This window comes from Sorex araneus, chromosome 4, assembly GCF_027595985.1.
Source record: "Sorex araneus isolate mSorAra2 chromosome 4, mSorAra2.pri, whole genome shotgun sequence".
In the NCBI taxonomy this organism is placed as follows: Eukaryota; Metazoa; Chordata; class Mammalia; order Eulipotyphla; family Soricidae; genus Sorex; species Sorex araneus.
Genome location: NC_073305.1, coordinates 178,383,406 through 178,405,202, shown reverse-complemented (window position 1 = coordinate 178,405,202; position 21,797 = coordinate 178,383,406). Strand labels below are relative to the sequence as shown.

Genomic DNA, 21,797 nt, shown 5'->3' with positions numbered 1-21,797 from the left:
TTTCTTTGATTTTTTTTTCCCCTAAAAATCTGTTCCCATTAAGATAACCTCTTTAAAAAGAAGCCTCACCCACTGCTGATGGGGCCGCTGTTTGATTCAGCCTCCATAGATAGTATGGAGGCTTCTCAAAACATGAAGCTTTCTGTGACCCAACAATTCCATTCCTTGGTATCTCCTCCAAAAGCACAAAAGAAATGGCTTTTTTTTTTCTCTCTGGAGAAGCCCATATTCTCCCTTGAACATGTAACTCTCCCTCACTCTCTTGCCCTCCCCTCACATTTCTCTAAGAGAACACCTTTAAATAAAACTATTTCACTCACTAAAAAGCAAACCCACACCAAAAAACTTTCACTGAAAAAGATATTTGTAGTGCTGTGTTTGTTACGGTGCCCTTCATAAAAGCCAAGATCTGGAAACCACCCAAGTGCCCCAGAACAGAGGAGCAGATAAAGTAGCCGGGTCTGTGTACACAAAGGAATACCATCGAGCTAGGAGAAAAGGCGAAATCCTGCAGTTGGCTGTGATTTGGGTGGAAATGGGGAGCATTGTGTTCAGGCAGAGAGTCAAAGGGAGAAGCACAAATATCAAACGATCTGTTTCAAATGTGAAGTATAAAGAAACACAGTCAGGGGCTGGAGCGATAGCACAGCGGGCAGGGCGTTTGCCTTGCACGCGGCCGACCTGGGTTCTAATCCCAGCATCCCATATGGTCCCCTGAGCACTGCCAGGGGTAATTCCTGAGTGAAGAGACAGGAGTAACCCCTGTGCATCGCCGGGTGTGACCCAAAAACCAAAAAAAAAAAAAAAAAAAAAAAACACAGTCAGGGGATCAACAATGGCCAGTGGCATCATTATATAATGTGTATGTGCGCACACACACACATATAATATCATAGTTTGCTAAAAGGAGTGGGGTGGATGAGAGGGGACCTACAGACAGTGGTGGAGGGCTACTAAAACTCTAGTGACCGATGTGATAGAACAACACAGTACTCCTAAAAACATCAGCACTTTGCCCAGCGATAGGACAGCGGGTAGGGCATTTGCCTTGCACGTGGCTGACCCGGGTTCAATCCCTGGCATCCCATATGGGCCCCCAGGCACCGCCAGGAGTAATTCCTGGGTGCAGAGCCAGGAGAAACCTCTGAGCATGGTGTGTGACCCAAAAGGCAAAAAAAAAAAATTAATTTAATTTAATTACTACCTAGAAGCCAGAGAGATAGTACAGTGGGTAAGGCACTTGCCTTACATGTAGCTGACACATGTTAGACCCCCAGTACTCCATATGGTTCCCTAAGCCTCACCAGGAGTGATGCCTGAGCAAGAGGCAGGAGTAAGCCTGAGCACAACTGTGTGTAGCCCAGAAACAAACAAAAGTACCCACCCAAATGTAAGCCAGGGGGAGGTAACTTCTTAGTCTAGATGCAAAGAAAATCTAGGACAAACTAACTCCATGCCCTATTTTAAGTGACTAGGTGATTTTTACTGTTTATATTACATACATCTCCATGGGAGGTATTGGTTGTAGCCATTAAAACTCACAATAAATATAAGTTTTGGAAGACTATACAGAAGAAACAGCTTCTGAGAGAATAGTGCAAGCAAAAATATCTGTTAAAAATGATAGTTGGAAACGATCACTCTGAACAAGAATTGAGTGCTGAAAATAGATAAAGGGATATATATATACATAATAATCTTCGGGTACTTGCACTGCAAACCATCATGTCCAAAAGGAAAGAGAAAGAGAGAGAGAGCAAGAGAAAGAGAGAGAAAATAAAAGTGCCTGCTATAGAGGCAGACTTGGGATTGGGGGTGAAAGGAGGGTAACTGGGAATATTGTCACTGTCACTGTCACTATCATCCTGTTGCTCATCGATTTGCTTCAGAGGTCACCAGTAACATCTCCATTGTGAGACTTGTGGTAACTATTTTTTTGCATATTAAATGTGCCACGGGTACTTGCCAGACTCCGCCATGTGGGCGAGATACTCTCGGTATCTCCGAGAGGGACGGAGGAATCGAACCCAGGTTTGCCATGTGCAAGGCGAACGCCCTAGCTGCTGCGCTATCACTCCAGCCCAACTGGGAATATTAGTAGTGGAAAGCATATACTGCTGAAGGAAAGGGTGTTGGAACATTGTATGACTGAAAGCCAAACAACTTTGTAACTGTGTGTCTCATGGTGATTTAATTCTTTTGAGTCTGTTCATCATAATTATAACCCCACTAACTATAGGTATAATAAAATGAAATGTTTTATTAGCTGTTTGATTCCTCTGTTCCTCTCGGAGAGCCTGGCAAGCTACCGAGAGTATCCCGCCCGCACGGCAGAGCCTGGCAAGCTACCCATGGTGCATTTGATATGCCAAAAGCAGTAACAACAAGTCTCACAATGGAGACGTTACTGGTGCCCTCTTGAGCAAATCGATGAGCAATGGGATGACAGTGATTATACATACATGATATAGATAAAGAAATATGTCAGAGCCAGAGAGACAGCAGGTAAAATGTTTGTATTGCACAGACTGAACAGGTTCAATCCCCAGCACCACATATGGTGCCCCAATCCCCCCAAGAAGTGATCTCTGAGGGGCTGGAGTGATAGCACAGGGGGTAGGGCATTTGCCTTGCACGCAGCCGACCCGGGTTCGATTCCCAGCATCCCATATGGTTCCCTGAGCACCGCCTGGAGTAATTCCTGAGTGCAGAGCCAGGAGTAACCCCTGAGCATCACCGGGTGTGACCCAAAAAGCAAAAAAAAAGAAGTGATCTCTGAGCACAGAGACAGGAGTAAGCCCTGAGCACAGCCAGGTGTGGCCCAAAAATCACACTAAAGATTCTAGAACTGAATAGATAAATCGCAAAAGAGATCAGCGAGCTGCAGAGATGCCGCCAGACCCCGCGCCAGGCTGAATCTCATATCCAGGGCACCCCAGAGGGGGACGGAGGAGTCTCTCGCCCACCCAAACAAAGCGCTGGCTGCCAAAAATCCCCAGAGCCCAGTCGCCACCATGCTCACAGCCAGACTCCACTGGCGTAGAACAGCCTCGTCCATGAGTGAGTCTGCTGAAAAATTCAGGTATGCGGGTTTGGTGATGGAAATCTCCCGGCTCCCATGGAGTCAGGGACAGGCGACCTCCCTGCTCCCCTGCCCATTCCCCTGTTCTCCAGAAAACCTGGCAGTCACACCCACAAGTTGACTCTGGTGCCAAATAAACTCATTAACCGGCCATGATTCAGAATCTCATAAATAAATTTTTGTTTTGCTTTTTTTGGGTCACACCCGGCGATGCACAGGGGTCTCTCTTGCTCATGCACTCAGGAATTACTCCTGGTGGTGCTCGGGGAACCATATGGGATGCTGGGAATCAACCCAGGTTGGCCGCATGCAAGGCAAACGCCCTACCCGCTGTGCTATTGCTCCAGCCCCACATAAATAAATCTTGAAAGAGATCGGCTAGCTGCAGAGATGCTTATAGACTCTAAAGTCGCCATCCAGTTAAAAATTTAACCTCAGCTGTATCAGCCCATCAAAATTTTAGGATTTCTGATTCGATATCTCAAACTCTACACCACTGATATACCAGGAGTTGCACACCACATTGGATTGGATGTAAAGTAGAAGGCAAGCAATCTCCATTAAGAAAATATTAACACATAACGCTTAACAACGTGGCAGTAATCTCTTGTACAAGAGCTTAATGACTCCAAGGTGAGATGCAACAATCTTCGCATGCTTTTTTTTTTTAAGGAAATCTTTTTTGGTCATTTTTAGCGAATTAACCATAACAAACAATACAAAATAAATTATTTAGGTCCTGCTATTGGGATAGGTTTGGGTGGTGGCTGGGAAAATAGAAAATAATGGTGATGGGAAGGTGTAATGGTGGTGGAAATGTGTTAGAATATTGAATGTGACAAATCACTGGCAAAAATTTTATAAAGATTAAAAATAATAATGAGAATTAAAAATGTTTTTAAATTCTGTAACTGTTCCCAAAGGGGATTTCCTGTTTTATCCATTCTAAAAACGCTTGATAAATTTTCCAAGATGTAGAATTTTGTAGCTTATTTTTATTCAGGCACTGTGACTTACAAAGTTATTCACGATTTTCAGGCATACAATGTTCCAACACCAATGTCCACTTCCCTCAACCAATGCCCAGTGACCCCAACCGCCCCCCACACACACACCAGATGCAACTTTTTTATTTTGGGCAACCTAGTTTAGGACACTGTTCCTGGTCGGGCTTTATGCATACCACTGTACCACCTTCCCGCACCCCGTCCTACAGAGTGAACACTTGCCCCATTTTTGTTATAATATTCTCCTCCCTCCTCATTCCTCCACCTAGTGGCAAACTTCCTACTGAAGACCACTTCTCCTGTTCTTTATTCCGATTGCCTTTAGACATTTTTTATTTCCCTGCTATATTTCTTTATATCCTGCTCATGATCAAGATCACTCTGTGTCTGTCCCTCTCCCTCTGACTAACTTCACTCAGCATGACAGGCTCCAGATCCATCCAGGTAGCACAAGCAAACTACATCACTTCATCTTTTCTTACACATACAGAGCATCCCATTTTCAAGACCATAGTTTCTTTATCCAGTTATATGTTCTTGAACATGGGTTGTTTCTAGATTTGGGCTATTGTGAATGGAGCTGCAATGAACACAGGGAGACAGGTGTCTTTTGTGCATTTTGGAGACCTTGGGTTATATTCCAATAAGTAAGATTCCTGAATCATATGGAGGGTCAATTCCTAGTTTCTTGAAGAGTGTCCATATTGTTTCCCCAAAAGGCTGGACCACTTGACATTCCCACATGCAGTGATTGCATGCTGGATTTTTAAAATGTTTTCTCTGCATCTACTGTCCAAGATGTATAATTTTATATTGAATTATTTTCTTCAACATTTAATAAGTTGTTTGTTCAAATTGGCTCTGTGGGAACAATTCCCTTAATATGGGGAAAAAAACTTCATCCCATCTTCCAAGAGCCATTAAACAGCCATAGAAAGACTTAGTTGAATTTTATTTCAATAATCATCAGTTTCTTGTCAATCTATAGAAGACACTGTTCATTCATGCTGGCCATAACCGAGCCTCCAGACCCCGCACCAGGCTGTTTCACTTGAGGCGCCCCAGAGGGGAGCGGTGAGAGCCCTCCCCACCCCAAGGGACCCAGTCCCAGCAGCTGAAAACTTCCAGTGCTTGGGTGCTTGGGTGCATGTGACCAAATGTGAGTTTGGTCCCCGGCACCCGATAGGGTCCCCCAAGCCCACCAGGAGTGATCCCTACGCAGCACTGTAGCACTGTCGTCCCGTTGTTCATCAATTTGCTAGAGCGGGCACCAGTAAGATCTCTATTGTGAGACCTGTTGTTACTGGTTTTGGCATATTGAATATGCCACAGGTAGCTTGCCAGGCTCTGCCGTGCAGGCAGGATACTCTTGGTAGCTTGCCAGGCTCTCCAAGAGGAACGGAGGAAGTGAACCTGGGTCAGCCACGTGCAAGGCAAATGCCCTACCCGTTGTGCTATTGCGCCAGTCCAGGGCCAAGAGCAGAGAGCTAGGAATAACCCCTGGGCACTTCTGGGTATGGATAAATTTTTTTTTTTAAGATTAGGTACACACACAATTGTTTTTTTAAGTATACCAGGAAACACTCTCTAACGTTTAGAAAATTCTTTTCTCCTACCTTTCTTTTAATGCCTTTTCTGAAGAATGCCCTTCCGCAGAGGCTGGGTGAGGTGGTGGGAGATGGGGTGGGGGTGGTGGGAGGTATACTGGGATCATTGGTGGAGGAGAATGGGCACTGGTGGAGGGATGGGTAAATGATCACTGCATGAGTGAAATGCAAACACAAAAGTTCATAAGTTTGTAACTGTACATCACAGTGATTCTCTAATAAATTTTTTTTAAATGCCTTTTCTGAGACCACACTCTAAAGGCAAGTCAGTGGACCGAAGAATAATGAGAAACCAGGGGTGTGTAAAACACAAAAATAAAAAGAAAGGGCGCGGCGGCGAGGCAGGTGAAGGAACGGAACGGAGCCAAGATGGTTGGTCTCACTTGCAGTTTATTCCAATCTTCCCTCTATACACTCTCCTCTGGAACTCTCCTCCTGCTCCCTCATACAGCTACCTTAAATCTCCCCGTCCCCCAGCAGCCTGGGGCTTATCCAAAGGTGTGGTTACAATCCATAGGGGGTATAGTTCTATCCCTTAGAGGAATGCCTTCACTAGGACAGAATCTCTCTTTCAGCAGGAGGACCCACCCAAGGGCAGAGTCCCATGAATGTGTTTCTCTTCTCCTCAGCCAGCAAACATATAAGAATTCATAATATTAATCATTTTGTATGGACACAATAAGAGATGCATTAAAGCTTATAGAATTGCTCTCCTGGGGCCATCTCAATCTCAGACTACAGTGCTCAGGCCAGTTCAGTCTTTCGTATCCCTGGCAGGGTCCCAGTATCATAATTACTATTGGATCATGACAGCATTTGTCTATGATCAAGCTCTTAACTTATAGTTAAGAATTAGGCACTTTGGCCAGGCCCATCTCGATGCCAGGGTAGCACATAACTCACCACTTGCCCTGGATCCTTCCCATCCCACGTCGGGGACCCTACTTTGGGGTGCTAGGAACTGAGGGCAACTGAGGCTTAAGTGGAGAAAGCAGATGCCCGGGAGGGAATAATATTAGAGGCCAATTAAGTCTTAAGTTTTATAAACATAATATTGTCTTCTTGTGTCTATACAAAAAAGACATAGCTTTAAAGTAAATTATTCAAAAGGCATAAAGAGGAGAGAAAGGCAATGTTATAATATTCAGTGTCCTAGGAAGTTCTGACCTTACCAATTAACAGAGTTTGATTAGAGGAAGAGCAGAAAAACTGGTAGAAGTGGTTACAGATAAACAAAGGAATGGGAGTGACTTGGGAGCACTTTGATGGGTGTGACTGATAAACCTAAGCTCCTTGGGCAAGGGGAGCAAGAACGAACCAAAATCAGGCCTAACATATTTAGAGCTATATTCCAACACAGGGGAGAAACTAATTTGTCATTAAAAGTTGACATACAAATGAATCCTCTGGTTATCATCAATCTTTTCACTTTTGATCCTGGAAGAATTTTTGACTTAGAGAAATGCTGCTAAACCAGAGCAGTGTTTCCCTGTGCCCTTGAACCAGCTTTCTCGAATGTCCATAATTTACGTGGTCAGTGGGGTGGGGGCACAGGGGTATTTGTGTGGTTCCGGGGGCACATCTGGTGTGCCAGGGACCTACTACCTACTCTGTTGCAGAGCTCACTCCTGGCAGATCGAGTGGGACCAGAGAAAGCAGCCAGCCCCTGCTTGCAAGGCACATGTCCGGTCTCTTGAACCATCTCTGGCCCTTGCACTGAATTGTCAAGTTTCCTTCCAACCACAATCGTGACACTTTTGAAAAGTACTCGATTGGTTTTGGGGGTTGTTTTGATTTTTGTTTTTTAGAAAATTTTGCAAAGGAAGTTTTTTACTAGCATTAAAAAAAAAAGTTTTTTACCAGCTGGGGACCTTTTTTTTTTATGCTAGTATAAAGCCCTTGTATATTTAAAATAAAATTAAAATATCTATTCATCTAGTTTAATCCCCACTGACAGCAGAGTATACTCCGAGGATTCTGATTGGCTCATAGTCTAGAATGACTTATTCTTCGGAAGGGAATAAGTCATTCTATGAATCCTTACATCTAGATCACAGATATTTGTTAGCACTAGCTTCCTTGTTCACACCGATTTAGTCTAAGTTGTATTTTTAGAGCTTTACGTATCTTCCTTACCAAATTCTTGTCTGATTGCTCTCTCAGACACGCTCAGAGGTTAATATGCTAAAAATGTTCTTATGTGGTGACAGATTTGTTCAAAGCTCTCTAGAGATGTTGCTTCTGTTAGTCACCATTTTATATATTTTAAAGTCGTAAAAACTTGAGCGTGATAGTTGTAGAGCGTGCCACAATTTGTCTTTGCTTCACATAACCTGCCAAAGAGTAGTGCTGATTACCCCTTGCTTCAAAGACAGGAAAGAAAAGGATCGCATTCAGATTCCCTACACTGGCACAGGCTGGAGACCCCACTTTGAGTCAGCTCCGCTAGGGTGGGGAAATTCTGACCTCACAACTGCAGCTGGTGAGGCCTGGGTGTGTGGCCTCTGGCACTAATCAGAGCCAAGCCACCGGTGCCAACTACACTTTTAGGATGACTGCTGATATTACTTTCTCTAAGGTGGTGACATTTTCCAGCTCTTATTTCAAATGTGCAGCAATGTTCTACTGTTCGGCTTCCAGCTATCTTCATAAACATCCTCCAAAGGACATCTCTGCCATCTACTTTTGAGCCACGACCCTCCAGTTTGCATCAAACGGCTCCTATATTTGTCATGCTTCCTAAGCTAGAAAAGTTCCGCTGAAGATATGATTTAGTGGTAAAAAAGAAATTTGAAGGGGAAAAAAACTGCAGCATTACATTTGGTTCAAGATGCACACTAACAAAAGCTGTCTGCTCATGCATTTGTCCTCTTGATTGTCAGGCTCATGGCTGTTGCCTGACATTGGAGTCTGTTGTGTTCATTGCTGTGTTCTTGGTGACCCCCTTCTACCCACGAGTCCTCCCCGACTGGTGGTGAAGAGGGGTTCCTGGGTATTGATGTTTGTGTTGGTGGGAGCAGCTGGTGGCTGTGATGTCAAGAACAATTCTAAAGCTGGTGAAGATGAATACAGGGCTGAGGAGCTAAGACAGAGGGTAGGCACTGCATTATATGCAGCTGGCCTGGGTTTGATCACTAGCACTATATATAGTCCCCTGAGCACTGCCATGACTGATCCCTGAGCAGGAATAAGCTCTGAGTAAAGTGGGTGTGGCCAAAAAAAAAAAGGAAGGAGAAGGAGGAGTTGAAGGAGAAGGAGAAGGAACAGGAAGAGAATAAGGAGGAGAAGGAGGAGGAAGAGAAAGAAGAGAACTGACACTCCTTTATTCTGTCATCTGTTACATAGCTTTTATAGATCAAATGTGAAATCCCATAGTTACTCTATGCATGAACACTAATGTGATGCCTGTTTCAGATGAAGAAACTAAAGTTATAAGTGTCATTTTTTCACCCAAGGTAACAGATAAAATGGCACCCAGGCGTGTCTGAACGCTAAGCCAACAGTCTGTCCCTGCAGCCTCCTGCAGCTTCTGAGTTGCACACTACCCCAGTTCTGTATTTTTGCCTCTTTCTCAGTACATCATGGCAGAGAAGGAACTAACCTTCCCAAGGAGAACGACGTTCTGGCTCCGTCATTTGTTAATGGAGCATCCCCATGGTGACCCATCTAACGGTGACTTCCGGCTCTGCCTGCTGGGTCTAATAAGACAGTCTGCTCCCAAGTGGTTCACAAACTGATGCATGAGCAGCTCTCACACAGCTGCCCCTTCTGCCTCTGCCTTATCCTCGGTAACATTTGGATCTATGCAGGCAAGTCAAATCCTGGTCCTGGTGAAAATGTCCTTTGTGCAGGTACTAAACTGTATCGTAAAACTCTCAGCATGCAGGGTTGGAGAGACAGTACAGGAGGTAAGACACGGCAGCCTTGCATGCTGCTATGTCAGGCACGACTCTGGTCCAAGTCACCTGTATCGCTGATGGTCCCCTGAAGCCTGGAGAGTATGGCCCAGACATTCCCCCCACCCCACAGAATATCTCTCTATGCTGGGAAAAGATAACCCAAATACACTGATTGGCTCACTGCTAGAAATCTCCATCCCCTCTTTTATGGGAAGACCTGGAAATATCACCAATGAGGGATACCAGCAGGAAAGAGGCAGAATGACCCTGAGCCTCAAGGGGGGAACACAGGGAAGCAGATAACAGCCTCCCACCACCACCAGAAAATAAACCATAAGGCACACTCAGGTAAGCCTATTCTAGGAAACAGATGACTTAGCACCTGAAAACATCAGTATCGGCAAAGGCAAAGCAAGGCTGAGGAGCTGTTGCAGGTCAGAGATGCATTAGAAAATATATATGAAGGCTGACCTGTGTGTGCGTGTTTGGGGCGGGGGCGGGGGTTCTGTGGTGAATGGCGTTACGGGAACCAGAGGCAAGACTTGAGCAGAGAGCACATTAGAACAATCTCACGACTGTAATAAAGTCTCTGCATCTGGTCATTGACCCTTGATGAGAGGAGGCCTATGGTTGTAGTGAAAACAGATCAGGAAGTCTGTGGTTTACATTGTACGAGTTTTAAAAAACATATAGATAAAATAATTTTCATTTTCTTTTTTTCATTTTCTTCATTTATTCGGCCTTGGGGCCACTAAATCTGGTGCCATGCTCAGGGCTCACTCCTGGTTATGCTCTCAGGGGTCACTCCTGGCGGGGCTCAGGGGACTAGGGGGGGTTCTGGGGCTGAACTCAGGCCTCCTGCTACAAGACAAATGCCTGAAACTATCTATCTCCCTGTGCTCTCTCCCTCTCTCTCTCTCTCTCTCTCTCTCTCTCTCTCTCTATATATATATATATATATATATGTATATATATATATATATATCTTCTCTCTCTCTCTCCCCCCGACCCCCGCCACCTCCCTTCTCTTCTCTCCCCATCTACTTCGCTGGAGATCAAATCCAGGGCTGACATCACGCATGCAAAATATGTAATGTATATGTTTTATTACACCTACGACTCTATTCATAAAGGGCATCTCACTACACTGGAAAAGAAGATGGAATTATCACATGAAGAAACATATCAATTTTATCTGTAGAAAGCACAACTTTTCCACAGACATGCCCAGAATCAGTGAACTCTCCTGATGTCAGTGTGAGAGCAAATCCCTCCCTGGGTGAGACTCCGTGTCATCCCACCCATGCCCCATCTCCGGCCCCCCCCACCCTCATCCCATCTCCAGACCCTCACCTGTGTCCCGTCCCTGGGCCCCCACCTGTGAGACCCCACCTGCATTCCATCCCGAGCACCCCAGCCCACCCCACACGGTTGCTCTCCAGAAGGCAGGGTCTCTCACGGTTACTATTTTTTTTTAACAAGCAGAAAGATTAGGTAAAAAATTCATTTTAATTGTCATAAAATGTATGAAACGTAGAATTTACCACCTTAGCACATTTTTGTTGTTTTAATTTTTAATGTTTTGTTTTGTTTAAGCTGGGCCTGCAGAGCCGGGCTTCGGATCCAGACCCTCTCCTACGTGCAAGGCAGCGCTCAGCTCACGGCTGCTAGTGAATTCCTCCACCGTGTCGGCAAACCAACCCCATGGTTTGAGTTTCTGAGTGTCCCCCCAGAACATGCGGTCAGTATGGCACAAGGAACATTGATGAAGTTTACAATTCCACAAAACACAACTGACCCCCTTCCTAGCAACTACCCAGACACACTCTGCCTGGTGGGGCCCAAAGGGGCTAGTTAACAAGACCGAGCCAGGATATGTGTGAGTGTGTGCATGCTTTAGCAAAAGTGCATATGTGTGGGACTGGAGCGATAGCACAGCGGGTAGGGCGTTTGCCTTGCACTCGGCCAACCCGGGTTCTAATCCCAGCATCCCATATGGTCCGCTGAGCACAGCCAGGCGTAATTCCTGAGTGCAGAGCCAGGAGTCACCCCTGTGCATTGCAGGAGTAACCCCTGTGACCCAAAAAGCAAAAAAAAAAAAAAAAAAAAGTGCTTGTTTGTGTGTGTGTGTGCGTGCGTGCGTGCGTGCAAGAAGTACATGTGGGTGCATAGGTGTTTTCGTGCGTGCATATTTGTGCGAGTGCGTGCGTGCATGCGTGTGCGAGCATGTGTGTGCATGAGCGCACATGAGTATGTGTGTACGTGAGTATGAATGTACGTGTGTGCGTTCGCAAGTGTGTGAGTGCGTGCATGTGTGTGAGAGTGTGGTGGGTGCATGCATACTTGCAAGCGCGGAAGAGTGTGAGTGCATGTGTGTGCTAATGTGTGCGTGTGCGGGTGGGTGCATGCGTGCATGCATGTGCAAATGTGTGCGTGCGTGTGCGAGTGTGTACCTAGATGCGTATGCTAACATGTGCGTGCGCGTGTGGGTGCATGAGTGCATGCGTGTGCGAGTGTGGTGGGTGTATGCGTGCATGCATGTGTGTGTACGTGCGTATGTGTGCTAATGTGCGCATGCGAGTGTGGGTGTGTGCGTGCGAGTGTGGGTGCGTGCGCGCATGCGTGTGCAAGTGTATGAGCACGTGTGTGCGGTGCGCGTGTGTGTTTGTTTTAGCATATCTGAGCCTCAAAGTCCCCAGTGCCTGTCTCCTGGGAGTAGAAGCCTGAAGGGACGCCGGAACAGCTGAGGCCGCTTCTGGAGTGACCAGCCGGCGCTTGGCACCTTCACTAGCCCCGGGTCCTCTACGTGAGCCAGAAGCTGCTCTCGGAATCCGGCCTCGGCGGTAACTGCCAAGGCAACGCGACGGCTAGCTCGGGGGGGTGAGGGGGGGCATAACCAAGGGGAGCAAACGGGCCGCTGGGGCAGCAAACGGGCCCGCCTGCTCTACGGGCCGACGCGCTCGGCCGGCCGCGGGCCTGTCGCTCCGCTCCCGGGACGGGGACCGGGACGCGGACGGGTCCGCGAGGTGGCCCGGCGCGGAGCGGAGTGTCCCGGGGGCGCTCGGACCGTACCTCGGGCGCGCGCGGCGGGGCGCGGGGGGCGTCGCGGGTCGGGTCCGGGCGCGGCGCGCGGCTCATCGCGGGCGCGGGGCGGGCAGGGCGCGGGAGCCGCCCGGAGCGTGCGACGCGTCTCCCTGGCAACGGGGAACCTCCGCAGGCCCCGGCGGGGATGCCACCCAGCTGGGCGGCTCCAACGGCCCCGGCCTTGGCGAGGGGGCGCCCCGGGGTGCGGAGCAGCCCTCGACGCTCCCGGTCCTCCCGGGCGGGGCGCGGCGGCCGAGCGGAGACTCCGGTGGTCCCGGCGCGCCCCGTCTGGGCAAAGAGCCCGGGATGGTGGTTTCCGAGGGGACAGTTCCAGGGCCTGGCAAGTGTATTTAAGCAGGGGTAAGTGTCCTGTTCGTAGCATCGCGCACGGGGCCGCCGGGGGAGGGGGGTGCATAGAACGTTTATTTAGCACCTACTGTGTGTAGGCAGCGGGTTGCGTGCCTGGGCTCCCAGGTTTGACGTTGCTAGCGACTTTGTTAGAACATTGCCGTTTTGTGCCCAGCTCTGCAAGTGATGTCACGAGCTTTCATGGGACCTCAGCCAACCCTGAAGAGAAACAAAGGCAACCCAACCATGACTTGGAGGCTGGAAACATTTGTTCTCTTACAAATGTTCCAAAGTGTGTTCTCAACACACAAAAGGTGATGATGAGCCGGACATTAGATTGGTTGCAGGTTTTGGTGTTTTTGTCTTGGATTTTTCGTTTGTTTGTTTTTGTTTTATTTTTGGTTTTGGCTTCGGTTTGGTTTTGGGTTTGTTTATTGGGAGGGGGCAGGGGAAGGGGGGTGCTCAGGACTTACTCCTGGCTCTGCACTCAGGGATTACTCCTGCTGGTGCTCCCAGGACCACACGGGTGCCCCAGATCTGCCAAGTGCTAGGCAAGCGCCCAACCTTTAGTCCTATCCTTGGTTACTACCGTTTGGCTTGGTGTGGGAGACCACACCCAGTAGTGCTCGGGGCTTACTCCTGGCTCTGCACTCGGGATTCACTCTTGGCGGTGCTGGGAGAGAGGGAAGCTACCCCCTGGGATGCGGGGGGCGGGACACAGTTCAACCACTTGCCAGGCAAACACTCTCCTGGCTGTACTTCCACTCTCAGTCCCAAGCATGCGCCTTTCGCCATGAGGAAGTGAACATAGAAGTTGGCGTGGGGTGGACAGCTGGTGAGTGGGGAGTGAGGGTGGGACCCCAGGCTGTAAACACTGAAGCGCCTTAGCGAAGGTCACACAGTTGGTGGCAGAACCGGAAGGCACAGCCCTGGGTGCAGTTCTGCCAGGAAGTGCCGGGGTTCTTGTGGCGGGCCAGCCCCTCACTCTGCAGCTTCCGTGATTGTTGCTGAAGATTTCTTGGCCTTGGCCCTGACGGTCAAGTGTCCCATACTCAATGTCAAATGCCTGGGCTCCCATCACACCCCCTCCTACCCACACACAAACACACTGACACACACATTGTCACTTGATGTTGTTGAAGATTTCTTGGCCTTGGCTCTGACAGTCAAGTGTCCCATACTCAATGCCAAATTCCTGGGCTCCCATCACACCCCCTCCTACACACACACACAAACACACATACACACACTTTGTCACTTGATGTTGTTGAAGATTTCTTGGCCTTGGCTCTGACAGTCAAGTGTCCCATACTCAATGCCAAATGTCTGGGTTCCCCTTACACCCCCTCCTACACACACACAAACACACACATACACACACACACACACACACACACACACACGCACACACAGAGTCACTTGAAGCAACCAAGAAAACAAAGGTAGTCCCTAACGGAGACCAAGGTCTTCATCAATCTGGCTTGTAGTAAACCCGCCCTTCTTCCTGACAGCAGCAGAATCATCAGGATGCAGCGATTAGGATGCAGTGCTGTCACTCACGCCATCGTCGGGGAGACCCCCGGGGCCCACCCAGGAAGGCGCCCCTCTGGCGACCACATCCAGCGGAACTCAGCTGCCGGAGGGAATCCCTCCATCCCCTGCGGTCACGCTTGTCTGCTCTTCTGCAAGGTGACACGAACAGGAATGTGCAGTGGCTGAGACGCAGGGCTGGGGGCCGGAGAGACAGAGCAGGAGTTAGGGCCACTGTCTCGACCCGGCCGGCTCGGGTGCGGTGCCTGCAACTGCAGATGGTGGCCAGGGACCAGCCCCAGACGGCCCTCGGCGCCTGAGAACAAGACAGACGGAAGAGGAGCAGCGCGGGGCCGGCAGCTCACAGTCCCACAGATGAGTGGGTGTCTGCCCTTCACCTCCGATATCTGGTGCTTGGAACCAGGAACCGGGGAGTACTGCATTTCTTGAAATTGTGCCTTGCTCTCCTCAGCTGACCAGGTTACGCTCGCCCTCACCCGCAGGCCTCAGCGAATCGGGAAGAACATCTCTACTGTGGCCTTATGGCAGGAAAACAGGCCAGTCACAGAGCAGTCTCGGGACCCTGGCCTCCGAGGGTGTGCCCCCCCCAAAAAAAAAACAAAGCAAAGGCCATGAGATTTGGGCCAACAGGTCAAACAGCTGGAGGGCATGTTCCGCATGTGGGCGCCCTGGGCTCAGTCCTCAGCACCGCATGGTTCCCCGGCGCTGTGACAGTGATGTGGGCAGGCAGGCAGAGAGAGAAGGCCCCCTCCCCAAGCAACAGCAGTCGACTTCCTGGGAAGTGATAGCCCCGACCTGTACACCCCATGGACAGATTATTACATGAAGGTGTGTCGTGTATTTTAATTTTTTTTTTAATTTATTGAATCACTTTGGATTACAAAGCTACAGCGTTGCTCATGGTTAGGGCAGACAGTGTTCCAGCACCAGTCCCTCCGCCAGCGTCCCCTGTGTCCCCTACAGCCTCCAGGACAGACACTTGTTTCTGGTGCCTCTGACTGTCCGGCTTCTTCACGCACTGCGGTGACCTCCTTCCAGCATGCCCCGGGTCCTCTCGAGTGAGCACTTCTATCCACCACCCTTCTCCTCCCCCCCTTCCTTCCAGTAGCGTCCATCCCACTGAAGACCAGTTCTCATGCTCTTGGGTTCTATGACCTTTGGGCCTTTATTATTCCCCTACTATGTTTTGTTTGTCTGTTTTTATTTTTATTATTTTTTAATTTTAGAAATTTGGGGGCATCTATTTTTTTTTTTGTACCAAAAAGAAGCTTGAGCTTTTTCCATCATGGAGAAAAGTTGGTGATCCTTTGGTTGTTCCTAGCTGGCACACCACCCTGCAACAACCACAAGAGCCACGAGTAACAATGACATCACCGTTACCAGCCAACAGGATGCTGGCTTTCTGGCCACCAAATTCACATGTCTGGCTTCAGAGCCGAGCTTCTCGCCTGCGTTATCCACCAGGTTGGCAAGATCATCATCTCATTTTCTTCATCCAGCTCATTCCCAATGTCCTTCCCCATTTAATTTTTTGTGTGTGTGTGTGTGATTCATGACAGAAGAAAGGGCATCAAGGCCTGCATCCTGGTCTTGAATAATTTTCTGCTGCTGTTGCCGAATTTCATCAAGTCTCAAGCCTCTGGTCTGCTCCGACTCCTCAGAGAGCCAAGGGGTTGGGTCCTTCTCGGTGGCTGGACCCTGCCTGTGGTTTCAGCATTCCTTTCATACCGATTTCATTGCTGAATATTCTCAGCAATCTCTTGTGCAACTTGGCAAGTAGGATCATACTGTCATGACAAATAAGCTGTATGGAATGAGAATTATGGAATGGTAATAAAAATTAAGAAAAGGTGACAGGGACTGAGGACGTGAAACTGACCCCCTAAGTTAAACAAGAGAAGGGAGGGGAGAAGCATTCCTGTCACGACCCCAAATAATGGAGTCAAGGGCCCACCAGGCTACTGGATTTCTGGGAGTGTTCTGGGCCCGAGAGATTGATGGGGGCACATGGGAGACAACCCCTGAAGGCCACACCAGATGGGCGAGACACACTGACACCGGCTGTTTTCCCTTTGAGCACCTGAAGGCCGTACCATGTGGGAACGATGCATTGATTGTTTCTCTTTTGCCAGTTACCTCTGTATGTCCTGTGTCACTGAGAAGTACGTAGTTTGTAGCCCACCTTTAGAGGATAAAAGAGAGACCCTCTCAGCAAACGGGGCTCCCAGTCTCTTTCTCTTCTGACTTGGGGTCCTCAGCACTGAGCTTCTAATAAACTCACTCTCCTATCCCGAGCTGTCTCTGTTCACTCTCAGCTCATGCCAGCACAACGGTACACTGAAAACCAGGGGCCGGGGGCCATCCTGCAATTGTCCCTTCTATGTTTTTTAATACCCCACAGAGGAGGGAGATTGTTCTGTGTCTGTCCCTCTCCCCCTAACTAGCCTCGCCAGCACGCTACACTCCGGATCCAGCCATGGAGCAGCCAATTGCATTACTGCATCTTTTCTTAGTGCTCACCAGTCTGCTATGCACTGTGTCCGTGTGTACAGGTAGACTGTACCAGAGTTTCTCCTTCTGTGTAAACACAAAAAAGCAGACTTCCGGTTTTCTTTCCAGTGGCAGCAACAACAGCAAAGAAAATCAGGAAGTTTCTCATCCTTGTGACCTGACCAAGAGCCGCTGCTTCGGAGAAGAGCGGGAGAGGCAGCAGGGCCTGGGGGAGGGGGGACGAAGCTCTCCCACACCCTCTCCTGCTTCACCCCTCCTTTCTCTAAGTCGATCCCAAACACCACATGGGGAGTGTTTGACAACGAAACTGCCTGTATGATCTTCTAGAACCTGGCTCTTCACCACCTCCCTCTTCAGAGCGTTTCATCCACTCCCTGTCTCCGGCAGCCGTGTGTCCAGAACTGCCCTTACTGGCAGTGTGGGAGAGTGGTAGCACCATTATACCTCAGACACACACTCAACAACGCCGACAGCATGAGATCTAAGACCGACCACTGGAACTGGGCAAGTGCCTGTCCAGTGATAGGCCAGGATGGGGGGGGGGGACGGAACATGGGAACGCTGGTGTTAAAATAGTATATGCCTGGAACCCGGGTCAACGAGGTCCACAGTGCTAGAGAATGCTCCGGACCCCAGACTGAGCTGATAACACCGGGACGCCCCAGATGGAGCAGGTGCAGTCTCCCCGCCTTCTCCAGATGGAATCCGGTGACCGTGAGCTTCTACTAACATGTTTCCGGTATATGGGGACCAGGACTATTTCTCCACACCACGCGGCCGCATAAGCAGCCACATGACCTTTCCTGAAATATATATATATACATATATCTACGCTCAGGAATGCTTTCTCTGCTCCTGAACAGCCATGATCCCAGAGGCACACAAACCAATCTTGAAACTCAGCGGCTGCTGGCAGAAATGCTCCTGGACTGTGAACTAAGCTACGGCCCAGTGACACTCCGGGAGGGGAAGGGTTTTTGTCCCTCTGCCTTTTCCCCTTTGCGGCAGCATGGTGACCGCCACCTTTCAGAGCCAATTGGACAGAGAGGTAGGAGTTTGCAGTGATGGGGCCAGAGTGGTAGTACAGTGGGCGGGTGTTTGCCATACACACAGTCAAACTGGATTTGATCCCAGGCACCCTGTATGGTCCCCCGAGCACTGCCAGGAGTGATTCCTATTTGCAGAGCCCTGAGTACTGCCAGGTGTGGCCCCAAACAAACAAACAAGAAAAACCCATTCTAAAAGGTCTGAATGATTATTGGGTGGATTCAAGTCATCACAGGAACGGAGTATCTGCTTATCCCAGTGGCTGTGGATTGTCTGAAAATGTTCATTTCGACTTTTTATAAGAGCAAACATTCTTTTATTCTTCTTTTTTTTTTTTTTTTTTGCTTTTTGGGTCACACCTGGCATGCACAGGGGTTACTCTTGGCTCTGCACTCAAGAATTACCCCTGGCGGTGTTCGGGGGACCACATGGGATGCTGGGAATCGAACCCGGTTCAGCCGCGTGCAAGGCAAATGCCCTACCCATTGTGCTATCGCTCCAGCCCCACATTCTTTTATTCTTAATGACAAAACATGACAGTCCGTGCTCATGTATATCCTTGTCAGCACTGAGGATGCTGTACCTTTTGAAAATGTAGTCATTATAACAAAACTGGAGTGATAGCACAGCGGGTAGGGCGTTTGTCTTGCATACAGCCAAGCCAGGTTTGTTTCCTCTGTCCCTCTCGGAGAGCCTGGCAAGCTACCGAGAGTATCCCGCCCACACGGCAAGCTACCCATGTCGTATTCCATATGCCAAAAACAGTAACAAGTCTCACAATGGAGATGTTACTGGTGCCCGCTTGAGCAAATCAATGAACAATGGGATGACAGTGACAGTGATTACATAATGTAAAGATATATATGTTAATATGTAATATTATGTATGTAATATTAGATATATACTTGGAGCTAGCATTAACTGATCTAATTCATCTGCCATGCTAATAGGCCGATTTCATCCTTAAGACTTCAGGTTAAACAGCTTTCTCAGAGGTTTACTTTTGTTTTGTTTGTTTCTCTTTTGGACCACATCTGGTAGGGGGGCTTCGGCCAGCAATGCTCAGGGGACCCTGTTGGGAATCAAGCCAGAGCATCTGCTTACCAAGAATCTATGCTGTGCTCAAAATACAGCTATGCAGGAGGAAGGGGCTTAGTGATAGCACTATCGTGGTACGATAGCACGATACGCCCCCTACGGTCAGCTGAGCTTCTCCAGGAGGGACCCCTGCACACAGAGTCAGGAGTGAGCCCAGGGCAGCACTGGGTACGGCCCCCAGACAAAACATAAATAAAGGGAGGAAGCACAGACATAAAGTCAGCGACTGCCCTAAGTACCAGAGTGATAGTATAGCAGGTAGGGCGTCTGCCTTGCATGCAGCCGACCCAGGTTCCATCCCCAGCATCCCATATGGTCCCCCAGCACTGCCAGGAATAATTTCTGAGTGCAGAGCCAGGAGTAACCCCTCAGCTGAGCACTGCTGGGTGTAGCCCAAAAATCCAGAGAGAGGTGACTCAATCAATTCTTTTTCAGTTTTTAATCTATTAAATCACTGTGAGACATAGAGTTGTTTATGATTGAGTAAGTAAACTCTTTAGGATCTGTTTTCCCTGTTACAAAGGGTCTGAAAGTGAAGGAAACGTTGCATCAGCAGAAAATGGGTTGTGGGAATTCCAAAGAAGACCTGAGGCCGTAGTACAGAGGGCAGGGTATGCCTTGCATACAGCTAGCCCAGGGTTCGATCCCCGGCATCCCATGTGGACCCCAGACACTGCAGCAGTGGTTCCCCAGCATCGAGTCAGGAGTAACCCCTGAGCGCCACTGGGCGTGGCCCCCAGAGGAAGAAGAGCTGAAGGCGCCCGCATACATCCACGCACCTCCGGGCAAGCGCGTCCCCTACCTGAGTTACAAGGCGAAGGATGAGGTCCGTGGAATGACCTTCAGTGGCCACTAGGGGGAGCCCGCACGCCAGGATCTTCCTTTGAGTCAAACCCTCAGTAGGCGGAGCCGTTGCCTGGCTTTGAGTTTGAACACAGATCAAGAGGAGAGCGAATACCGTCACCTTCCCAGTAGAAGGGTGACAGAGGGACACAGGTCCCACCCACGATTGGAAATCAAGTGTTTGTGAGGCCCAGGTCGTCATCACCAAGGCCCTGCTCATAAGGCTATGCAGGAGAAGAGGGGAAAAAACAACAAAGAATCCCTTAAACAGGAATTAATTATTAAAGTCGGGAAAGATGACAACAGTGAAGTGACAAGTGACAGTTAACCAGCTAACCTGAACAACTGGGGTTGAAAAGATACTTCACGTTAGTGCTTTTTTATCTTAGAGATGTAAAAAAAAAATTACATTTATATGTATGGAATATCTTTCCATACATATAAATGTAAACTTTCCCCACATACATATGCTAAACTCTCAGGTCTGGGACAAATGGAGACGTTACTGGTGCCCGCTCAAATAAATTGAATAAAATGGACAATGGGAGACAGTGACACAGTGATAGTGATAGATAAATATAGATATAGATAGATATAGATAGATAGATAGATAGATAGATAGATAGATAGATAGATAGATAGATATGGAAAAGACTTTAAGATACATGCAAACCTTGAGAAGAGTTTCCGGAGAAACTTTGATTATGGTCTCGTGTCCCTTTTGTCCCCTCTTCTCACCGTAACCATGGTGAGAATGCCCCAGGTTTCACTTATTGCTTACCTAAGTGCCAGGCACAGCGTCAGCACTTTAATTAGGTAATAGGAGAAAAGAAGTAGGAATGTCGTCTCCATAATCCCTAGCAGGCACACGCACGGAAAGGTGAGCGGCTCTACAGAGAAGCAGGGCCTTGGAATAAGCTCGCCGGGGGTCAACAGGGACAGCCATCAGGAGAGTGAGGGTGGAGATTAACGACTCACTGTGGGGGTCAGAGCAGCCCTACATGGCGGGCAGAATGTTTACATGCCATCAGCCCAGTCTGGATCCCCAGGACCACACTTAGTCCCCCGAACCCTGCCAGGAGTGATCCCTGAGCACAGAGTCAGGAGTAACCCCTCAACACTGCCAAAGTGCCTCCCACCTGCCCCCTGCTGAACAAAAGGAATAAATATAACTCAACTGTGTTGCTGTGTCTCTGGAATTTCTTCAAATCTAAGTAGAAGAGATCTGAGAGACAGTATACCATGAAATGCACTTGCCTTGCAACTGACCTGGCTTCAATCCCCAGCATCCCATATTGTTCCCTGAGCCCTGCCAGGAGTGATTCCTGAGTGCAGAGCCAGGAGTAACCCCTGAGCATTGCCAGGTGTGACTCAAAAAGCCTATAGCACTGTTGTCCCATTGTTCATCGATTTGCTCGAGCAGGCACCAGTAACGTCTCTATTGTGAGACTTGTCGTTACTGTTCTGGGCATATCAAATACACCACGGGTAGCTTGCCAGGCTCTTCCATGCAGGTGGGATACTCTCAGCAGCTTGCCGGGCTCTCCAACAGGGACAGAGAGATCAAACCCGGGTCAGCTGCATGCAAGGCAAATGCCCTAAAATGGGCCAAGGAATTGAAGCCTTTTCTCCAAAGATGGACAAACAGACTGTGAACACATTGCAGCCAACTACAGGGTTAGGGAAATAAAAACCCAAACTCCGAGGGACCACTTCACAC

General features: G+C 48.7%; 1 protein-coding gene across 1 annotated transcript in view; it reads right to left on the bottom strand.

The window, feature by feature from the left end:
* CCDC170 (coiled-coil domain containing 170) overlaps nucleotides 1-12,733 on the bottom strand; it is a 128,699-nt gene extending 115,966 nt beyond the window's left edge. The window contains exon 1 of the mRNA XM_055136748.1: nucleotides 12,668-12,733. Within this exon, the coding sequence (XP_054992723.1) occupies nucleotides 12,668-12,733 (66 nt within the window). The remainder of the gene's footprint in view (nucleotides 1-12,667) is intronic.
* Between the last annotated feature and the right edge of the window lie 9,064 nt (nucleotides 12,734-21,797).